We start from the raw sequence: 10,575 nt of genomic DNA, 5'->3' as shown, positions 1-10,575 counted from the left end.
TTCCCCCACATTATACTCCATCTGCCACCTTGTTGCCCATTCACTTAACCTGTTTATATATTTTTGCAGCCTCTTTGTGTCCTCCTTACAGCTTGCATTCCCACTCAACTTTGTATTATCAGCAAACTTATATATATTACTCTCTACCTCTTTGTCTAAGTCATTAATATAGATTGTAAATAGCTGAGACCCCAGCAGCACTGATGGTTGCAGCACTGCACCAGTCACAGCCTGCTAACTTGAAAATGCTTCATTTATGCCTACTCTCTGCTTCCTTTCCATTAACCAATCCTCCATCGGTGCTAATATAAACACCCCAAATCAATGAAGCCTTATCTTGTGTATTAACCTTTTGTGTGGTACCTTATCAAATGTCTTTTGGAAATCCAAGTATACATCTACTGGTTCCCCTTTATCCACCTTATTAGTTACATCTTTAAAAATTCAAACAGGATTACTCTTTTATAAAACCATGCTGACTTGTTTTAATAATACTATGCTTTACCAAGTGTATTGTTCAGACTTCCTTAATAATAAATTTCAGTACATTCCCAATGACTGATGTCAGTCTAACTGGCCTGTAGTTCTGTTTTCTCTCTCTCCTTTTTTGAATAGCAGTGTTACATTTGCTAACTTCCAATCTGCTGGATCCTGTTCCAGAAACTAGAGAATTTTGGAAAATCATAGCCAGCACATCCACTATCTCTGCAGCTGTCTCTTTCACAACCCTAAGGTGTAGGCCATCAGGCCCCAGGGATTTGTCCAGCACTTTTTCTCTGTTGATATTACCTTAATTTCCTCACTCCTATTAGCCCCTAGGTTACCTTCTATTTCTGGTATGTAACTTGTGTCTTCTACTGTGAAAACACAAAATATTTATTCAATGTCTCTGCCATTTCCTCATTCCCCATGATAATTTCTCCTGTCTCTGCTTCTAAGGGCGCAATGTTTACTTTTCCATTCCATTTTATATAGTTGTAAAAGCTCTTACAATATTTTTATATTCTTGACTAGTTTACTCTCATATACTATTTGTTCCCTTTTTTCAACTTTTTGGTGCCCCTTTGCTGGTTCCTAAAACACTCCCAATCCTTCTAATCTTTGCAACATTACATGCCTCTGCTTTTAATCTAATACTATCCTTAACCTTAGTAAGCCATGGATGAAATTTTCTCACTGAGTTGTTTTTCAATGGAATATACTTTGGTTGAACATTTTGTATTGTTTCTTTAAATGTTTCCCACTGTTTATTTACCACCATACCTTTTTGTTTATTTAGGTAGCTCATCCCTCATACCTATATAATTGGCTTTGTTTAAGTTTAAGATTCTGCCTATCACACAAATGAGTAATGTGGTATATGAATTTCAGTGCCAGTGTGATGCTGGGTATGTGGGCCGTACAACCCAAAGACTGATGGGTCATATCAAACAGCATGTCCTTCCCACTGTTCGCAACAGGCAAGGTACAGACCGTACCCAACCAGCCTGTGCTTACAAAACTCAAAACAAAGTATCCAACATTAGATTCTACGATTGGACATTTGCTAAATAATCTTCAGTGTGCTAAGAATTACGCTGACAATCAATTTGAGATTGTCAGTCAGGCTCGCAGTGTGGCACATTTGTGTGTACAGAAAGCTACATATATTAATACACAGGGGCCCTGTCCTTTGCAAGCAGAAAGAATGTGTACACACACTGCGCCTGTTTCAGCTAAGCAAAATAAGTGAAACCCATTCGTTGACTCATTCCTCAGGGTAATACCTTGACCAATCACAGTCAAACCTGGTTTAAATTTCAAACAATGCTTGGCAGTTAACTGTTGTTCACCATCAATTGGTGCATTCTCCACGGCAACACCTCTACCAATCAGAGTCCGCTTGCCAACCAATCAGCACTTGATTCTTATACAGTATAAATTGTTGCTTTCCTCTTATATTGGTTTCTTGCGGTGTCCTGAAAAGTGCAAGATGAAAAGCTTTGACAAGTTTCTTTTTCAGCAATACTCAAATTCTTGTCTGTGATTGGAGTATGTCATTTTCAAACTTAATGTGAGATTCAATTGTATTATGATCACTATTTCCCAGTGGATCTTTTATTATGACATTGCTAATTAACCCTGCTTCATTGCACAATACTAGATCGAAAATTGCTTTATCCCTAGTTGGTTCCATAACATATTGCTCCAGGAAACTATCACAAAAGCTTTCTACAAATTTAGCTTCCAGACCACCTTTGCCAATTTGATTGGTCCAGTCTATAGAAAGGTTAAGGTTCCCCACACTATTACATTGCATTTGTTACAAGCTCAAATAACTTATTGTTTAATGCTCTGTCCAACGTCATAACTACTGTTATGGGGACTGTAAACTACTCCCACCAGTGTTTTCTGTCTCCACCCATATTGATTCAACTTCCTGATTTTCTGAGCAAAAATCCTTTCTCGCTCATGTACTTACGTCATCCTCTACATCAGAGTTATCTCTCCTCCTTTCCCATTGTCTTTTTGAGACGTTGTGTACCTTGAAATATTTATTTTCCAACTCTGGTCATTTTGTAACCATGTTTCTGGAATGGCGATTAGATCCAAATTATTTATTTCTATTTGTGACACTGGTTCATCTATATCTGGAAATTCAGATAAACTTCAATTTTTTTTACTATGTGGACCTTACTCTCTGATGCACTATTACCGTTAAACTTTTGCTTCAACTTTTATCTTTGGATTTCTAAATCTCTCTTCACCGTCCATTCCCCACCTCCACCCCACCCCCCTTCCCCGGTTAGTTTAGAGCCATTTTACCTACTCTGACCTTATTTGCTGGTGCACTCTTATGTGCGCATGCTCTGTCCCTTCCTATCACACTCTGGTTATTGGTACCCATATAGCTACCCTGCACAATTGCCTTGTCCATTCTCTTGCCTTGTTCAACTTTCCAAATTTCCCCTCACGTAAACCCTCCTCCAAATATTTAGTTTAAAGCCCAAACCCTATGCCTGCCCCCGCTCCCCCAACCCCGTTAGTTTAAAGCAGTCTCTACAGCTAGGGCACTGGTCGCAGTGCATTCAGGTGAAGACCGTCCCAATGGTACAGCTCCCACTTTCCCCAGTACTGGTGCCAGTGCCCCATGAATCAAAACCCATTTCTCCCACACCAAGCTTTGCACCACACATTCAACTCTCTGATCTTATTTATAACCCTCCAAACCCAGAGACTGGTCAGTTTCAGGCCCCTCCCCAACCCAGGGACTAGTCAGTATCAGGCCCTCCCAAACCCAGAGACTGGTCAGTGTCAGACCCCTCCTAATACAGAGATGTCAGCGTCAGGATCACTGCCAAAACCTGTTCATCAGTTTTCTTTTATTCTGACTCAGCCAACAGTGAGTGTCTGAGAATAATCCTAACATACTCCACAATCCAGTGATATCACTGCAGTGTCATTTCTTAGAACCACCACCATAATGCACACAATATACATGTGTATAACACACATTTAATAACTGTTCAGATATTACATACAAAATATATACAAGGGTTCAGCCTTCAGATATCACAGGTGCAGTCATCTAAAATAGTTATAATGAGATGGTACCAAAAATTCTGCTGGAAATTCATGGCAAGGCTTGTGTTATGAAGATGGTGGTTCCACTTTAGTTAGGGTTAATAATTGATCATCTCAGCAGGGGTGTTAGTACTGACCTGAGCGCCACAGATCAATGATGGCATCCATGGTTGAATATCTTGCTAACACTGTCTGGGCTAACACATGAAGAACAGCCACTTATTGCAAAAGTACTGGTGGGGCAAGATGTGTCACAGAATGGAAAATAAACTTCATAAGCCACAACAAGGCCACAGGTGGGAAGTGGTGCTGCACCACATTTTTCACAATTTACAGAAATGACTTGGACTTGAATCAGAAGTACAATTTTAAAATTGGCAAACAATACCAAATTGTGTGTGTCTGTGTTTGTTTGTGTGTGCGTGTAGGGGGGGTGGGGGTGGGGTGTGTGTTGGATCTGAAGAAAGAAAGGCTAACAAAATATAGGGAGACATTAATAACCTTCAAAATAGGTGTGTAACTGGCAAATTAACTTCAATATAGATAAGTGTGAGGTGGTACGTTTTGATGGGAAAATAAAGAAATAAACGTATTCATTGGAAAGTAAGTGTCTAAATGGAGTAAAGGAACAGAGCAATCTGGAAGTACAGAATCACAAATCACTAAAAGTAATGATGCTGGTTAATAGCCATTTAAAAATAGCACTGGGGTTCACTTCCAGAGGGATCGAATTGAAAAGTAGGAAAGGTATATCAAACCTGTATAGAACATGGTTAGACCACACTTGGAGTAATTCTAAGGGAAACCAGAACTAGAGTTATAAACAAAAGATCATCACCAATAAGTCCAATAGGGAATTCACCAGACTGCTCAGCCAATATAATCTCCTTCATGTCGAATGACAGTGAAGCCCAGAAAACTACAAACCCAAATGGCATTAAATATTCCCCCACAGCTGGATGAACCACCAGAAGAACCTCACTCTGCTACCGATGTAGCTAACCCTCTCAGCACATCCAGCATGTACTTGTCTCGCTTCCCCTTAATTTCATCTATGCTATTCACCTGAACTACTCCCATTTGGTAGCAAGTTCCACAATCTAACATTTTTTCTCATTGCCCAGTGCACCTGCGCCAGTTTTGTCCACTTATGGAATAAACTGCAAGTTGGCTTTCAGGGACCACTGCTTGAGTCTTAGGCCACTCGCCCCCCGCACTAGTCATCCCAGGATCGCCAACTGACTCTGCACCCCCTCTTTCTGTAGTTCACTGGTAACTAGGGTCAACTGCAGCGCTCCGACTATTATCCAATGTTGAGATTAGCAAACCAACCACCCGGAGTCTGGCACCTTATTGCCCATACAGGCCAGTAACATACCAAGTGCTATATTCACCTGCAGAACTATCATGGGATACAAGGAGGGGATCATTATAGTACTTCGGTGATTTGAAAAAGCAAATTGTTTGGTCCAAGAGAAAGATGAAGAAAAATTTAAAATTTACAGCACAATAAATGTCTAAGTATTTAGCTGACCAGAAGGAAGTCTTTTTCACAGCTCTACGCCACAATCACACTGGGCAGTCTCTGTTCATTCGCCACATTTTAAATGACTGATGTGGTCCATTCTACTCCTGTATATAGACCAGGGCACTTGCAGCTTGGCTTTACATAATATACAAGTCTCGATTTGGTGAGAGGACGGGGAAGAAATGGGGAGGGGCAACAGAAAACAGAGGTAGCTCGAAGGAACCCAAGATTAATCAGCTTCTAAGGTCTCCTCCGTTTCAGCCAGCTGCTGCTGAAGTCGCTGAAGATCTTTCAGAACCTGTGGCTGATCCTCTAGGTCATCGTAAAGCGATCCAACAATCTCCAGGTTTCTGTAATCCTCCCGCTTCACAAGACTCCGCACCACTTGCAGACACCTCTCCTTTAATGTGTAAACTGAACAAAGAGAAAACGCATCATCTGAGCTTTGATGCAAAGCAGCATCCGAATTTATTTATCAATAAAAATTTAAGAGAATGAGTTGTACAGTTTAAATTCTCCTCAACTAGACATTCCATCATTATATCATAGTTCTTCCCAGTTCATCGTGATAGCATAAATGAGAAAAAATAATGTACATTTCTATAGCGCCATTCATGACCTCCGGAGATCATACAGCACTTTACAGCCAATCAAGTACTTTTGAAAGGTAACTGCTGCTGAAATGTAGGAAATGCTGCAATCAAACATACAGTAAGCTCCCACAAACAGCAACAAAATTAATGACCAGATTATCTGTTTTAGGTATTGGTTGAGAGATCAAATATTGCCCAGGGCACCAGGGAGAAATCCTCTGTTCTTCTTCATAGTAACGTCATGGGGTCTTTTACATCCACTTGAGCAGATGGGGCCTCAGTTTAACACCTCATCTTAAAGACAGCAACTCTGACAGTGCAGCATGCTCTCAGCGCTGCACTGGCATCAAACCTATTGGAGTGGTGCTTATGCCCATGACCTTCCAACCCAGAGGCGAGTGTACCAACTGAGCCACATGGTGACAGCTAGATCAGTTCACAGAATCACACAGTGCAGAAGAGGCCCTTTGGCCCATCGAGTCTGCACCGACACGATAAACACCTGACCTACCTACCTAATCCCATTTACCAGCACTTGGTCCATAGCCTTGAATGTTATGACGTGCCAAGTGCTCATCCAGGTACTTTTTAAAGGATGTGAGGCAACCCGCCTCCACTACCCTCCCAGGCAGCGCATTCCAGACTATCACTGGGTGGTGACGGTCTGGGTTATATTTTTATAACTGCACAACTGCCATGCCAGCAGAGAAGGCAGCATTCAATACAGAAAACATTCTTCAAACGATGCAGCTTAACTTTTATTCAAATCCTTGGAACATGAGATAAAAACAAAAAACTGCGGATGCAGGAAATCCAAAACAAAAACAGCGGGAAAAATTCAGCAGGTCTGGCAGCATCTGCAGAGAAGAGCAAAGTTGACGTTTCGAGTCCTCATGACCTTTCAACAGAACTAAGTAGAAATAGGAAAGGGGTGAAACATAAGCTGGTTTAAGTTGTTGGTGGGGGGGGGGCGTTGTAGGGACAAGCAAGCAGTGATAGGAGGAGATAATCAAAAGATGTCACAGATAAAGGAACAAAGAGGTGTTGAAGGTGGTGATATTATCTAAAAGAATGTGCTAATTAAGATTGGAGAGCAGGACAAGCAAGGTACAGATAGCTTTAGTGGGGGTTAAATAAACCATGGGTGGAATACATTTAAAAATAATGGAAATAGGTGGGAAAAGAAAAATCTATATAAATTATTGGAAAAAACAAAAGGGAGGGGGAAGAAACGGAAAGGGGGTGGGGATGGAGGAGGGAGTTCAAGATCTAAAGTTGTTGAACTCAATATTCAGTCCGGAAGGCTGCAAAGTGCCTAGTCGGAAGATGAGGTGCTATTCCTCCAGTTTGTGTTGAGCTTCAGTGGAACAATGCAGCAAGCCAAGGACAGACATGTGGGCAAGAGAGCAGGGTGGAGTGTTAAAATGGCAAGCGACAGGTAGGTCTGGGTCATGCTTGCGGACAGACCGAAGGTGTTCTGCAAAGCGGTCATCCAGTCTGCGTTTGGTCTCTCCAATGTAAAGGAAACCGCATTGGGAGCAACGAATGCAGTAGACTAAGTTGGGGGAAATGCAAGTGAAATGCTGCTTCACTTGAAAGGAGTGTTTGGGCCCTTGGACAGTGAGGAGAGAGGAAGTGAAGGGGCAGGTGTTGCATATTTTGCATTTGCATGGGGAGGTGCCGTAGGTGGGGGTTGAGGAATAGGGTGATGGAGGAGTGGACCAGGGTGTCACGGAGGGAATGATCCCTACGGAATGCCGCCGGGGGGGTGAAGGGAAGGTGTGTTTGGTGGTGGCATCATGCTGGAGTTGGCGGAGGATGATCCTTTGAATGCGGAAGCTGGTGGGGTGATAAGTGAGGACAAGGGGGACCCTATCATGTTTCTGGGAGGGAGGAGAAGGCGTGAGGGCGGATGCGCAGGAGATGGGCCGGACACGGTTGAGGGCCCTGTCAACTACCGTCGCGTCTGTTCTGATGATGCTACCTTCAAAAACAGTTCCTCCGACATGTCCTCCTTCTTCCGTAACCGAGGTTTTCCACCCCCTTCCGCTCACTGTTCAAAGCAGTTTTTTTGCAAACATTGGGGAAAGTGCTCATTCTCATTTTGTAAACCTATGGAGGTAATCTTGTAAAGGGGGAAAGGGAGGGGCCATCTGAGGAATGTCAGTGATGTTGCCCTCACCTGGAGAGGGAACACCGGCTCCAAATCTTTTCCTGCATTGAAGACAAGTGCAGCATCCAAAATGAGACTGGCTGTGTCAGCAAAAGCTAGACACTGCCAGAGCAGGCACAACCTTTGTCATTGAGCCATGGGGAGTTTGTAGTGGGAACAGCCTGTAATGAGCTTCCATGCCAATCAGGAGAGCTTTTTGTTTCGCAGCCTGTTACCTGGTATGGTGATGTTAACCATGATGTAGCGAGGTTGTCCAACTTCATTAACCTGCCCAGGGGGGGGTACAAAGACTTCGTGCCCATTGACAAGAAGCCGGTCATCAGAAACCGCATCACGGAACATCCAGGGGTGACCTGAGGGATAACAAATAAGGCAGATTAAGTAAAACAATTCTTGAAAACACAACTTTGCAAGGGGAGGCAGGAGACAACTTCACTCAGCGCCAACGTAAATAGCTCACTACCTTAAATTCCCCAAACACACGTCTTTAATAACCCATCACCCACCCCAACCCACCTCACCCACCCCAATCCACCTCAATACCCCCATCACCCACCCCAACCCACCTCAATACCCCCATCGCCCACCCCAACCCACCTCAATACCCCCATCGCCCACCCCAAACCACCTCAATACCCCCATCGCCCACCCCAAACCACCTCAATACCCCCATCGCCCACCCCAAACCACCTCAATACCCCCATCGCCCACCCCAAACCACCTCAATACCCCCATCGCCCACCCCAAACCACCTCAATACCCCCATCGCCCACCCCAAACCACCTCAATACCCCCATCGCCCACCCCAAACCACCTCAATATCTCCATCGCCCATCCCAAACCACCTCAACACCCCCATCGCCCACCTCAACACCCCCATCGCCCACCCCAATACCCCACCTCAACACCCCCATCGCCCACCCCAATACCCCACCTCAACACCCCCATCACCCACCCCAAACCACCCCAATACCCCCATCACCCACCCCAATACCCCCATCACCCACCCCAATACCCCCATCACCCACCCCAATACCCCCATCACCCACCCCAATACCCCCATCACCCACCCCAATACCCCCATCACCCACCCCCATCACCCACCCCAATACCCCCATCACCCACCCCAATACCCCCATCACCCACCCCAATACCCCCATCACCCACCCCAATACCCCCATCACCCACCCCAATACCCCCATCACCCACCCCAATACCCCCATCACCCACCCCAATACCCCACCCCGCTGTCACTTGCCCTCTTACCCAAGAAGGTGTTCATCCTGCGGCCGCTCTGTGCCGCCATCTTGGCGTACGGGACGGGTTCCCCACGGTAGTTGATCCAGACGGGCCGGACACTGCGGCCTGTGCAGTTGCAGAAGGTGACGAACGAGCGCTCCCGGCTGTGGTAGGAGCGAAGCCGGCCCAGGCCCTCGGTCGCCTCGGGCTTCACATTCACATTCTCCGGCATCGCTGCAGCCCAGTCCCTGCGCCACTCAAACCGGATTGGCTGAGCCGGGCTGCAACCATCCTGATTGGCTGGGCCGGGCTGGCTGAGCCTAGCAGGATAGAACCGCGTTGATTGGCTGGACCTGTCTGTAACCGCCTGTTAATCAGATTCGATTTACTGATTGATCGGATCCACTGTCAATCAGTGTGACTAGTCTGATTGACAGTTACTATGGTGATTGTACAGCGCACACCGGTTCTAAATGTTGATTGGTCAGCACTAACGTCAATCACAGTTCTCATGTTTAATTGGATGGAGCTGGGGGCTCCGCTCCTTATTGACAATGAAGGTTCCGGTATAAGCTGAAGTCAGACACTCTCTTCATTCATCCCTGTTAGTCTAACATCTGCTGTGGGGAACTTACTAGAATCTGTAATGGGGCAGAACGACTGAGCAATTAGATAAATATGAGCTGATCAGAAAGAGTCAACATGGATTTGTCAATAGCGACATAGCCCTTAGGAACAGCAGCCCATCAATCTGCCCCACCATCCGATAAGATCATAGCTAAAACAAAAACAGAAACTGCTGGAAAAACTCAGCAGGTCTAACCGCAGCTGTGGAGAGAAAAAAACAGTTAATGTTTCGACTCCGTATGACTCTTCTTCAGAGCTAAAGAGAAATAAAAACGTGATGAAATTTATACTGTTTAAGGGGGGAGTGGAGCAGGTGAAGCTGGATAGAAGGCCAGTGATAGGTGGGGGCAAAGAAGAGATTGACAAAGATGTCATGAACAAAAAGGGGTGTTAATGATAATGGTACTGGCTAAAGGAGGTGTTGATGGTGGCATTAAGGTCAGAAAGCAGAATGTGATGACAGCAGGACAAGGGTAAGCACTCTGGAAAGAACAACATGAACAAGTGACAGGTGGCTCTTGGCGGGGGGTGGGGGGGGACGGGACGGTGGTGGGAAAAAGGATTGAAAATAGGATAAAAGGTGAGGATAAAACAATAAATAAAATTAAGTGGATAAAAATAAAAATTAAGAAATGAGAATATTGAAAAAAGGGAGGATTCATGATCTGAAGTTGTTGAACTCAATGTTAAGTCTGGAAGGCTGTAAAGTGCCTGTAAAGTGGAAGATGAGGTGTTGTTCCTCCAGTTTGCATTGGGCTTCATTGGAACATTGCAGCAGGCCAAGGACGGACATGTGGGCATGAGAGCAGGATGGTGTGTTGAAATGGCAAGCGACAGGGAGGTCTGGGTCG

General features: G+C 44.9%; 1 protein-coding gene across 1 annotated transcript; it reads right to left on the bottom strand.

The window, feature by feature from the left end:
* Positions 1-3,469: 3,469 nt before the first annotated feature.
* vhl (von Hippel-Lindau tumor suppressor) lies at positions 3,470-9,379 on the bottom strand. The gene is made up of 3 exons (XM_078543810.1): positions 9,125-9,379; positions 8,074-8,211; positions 3,470-5,506 (listed from the first exon to the last, which is right to left on the bottom strand). The coding sequence occupies exons 1-3, from the start codon at positions 9,327-9,329 to the stop codon at positions 5,322-5,324; spliced, it is 528 nt and encodes a 175-aa protein (XP_078399936.1). The 5' UTR covers positions 9,330-9,379; the 3' UTR covers positions 3,470-5,321.
* Between the last annotated feature and the right edge of the window lie 1,196 nt (positions 9,380-10,575).

Source organism: Cetorhinus maximus, chromosome 6 (genome assembly GCF_964194155.1).
Source record: "Cetorhinus maximus chromosome 6, sCetMax3.hap1.1, whole genome shotgun sequence".
Lineage (NCBI taxonomy): Eukaryota > Metazoa > Chordata > Chondrichthyes > Lamniformes > Cetorhinidae > Cetorhinus > Cetorhinus maximus.
Note: the sequence above shows the minus strand (reverse complement) of the source record. Positions and strands in the feature narration are given on the sequence as shown.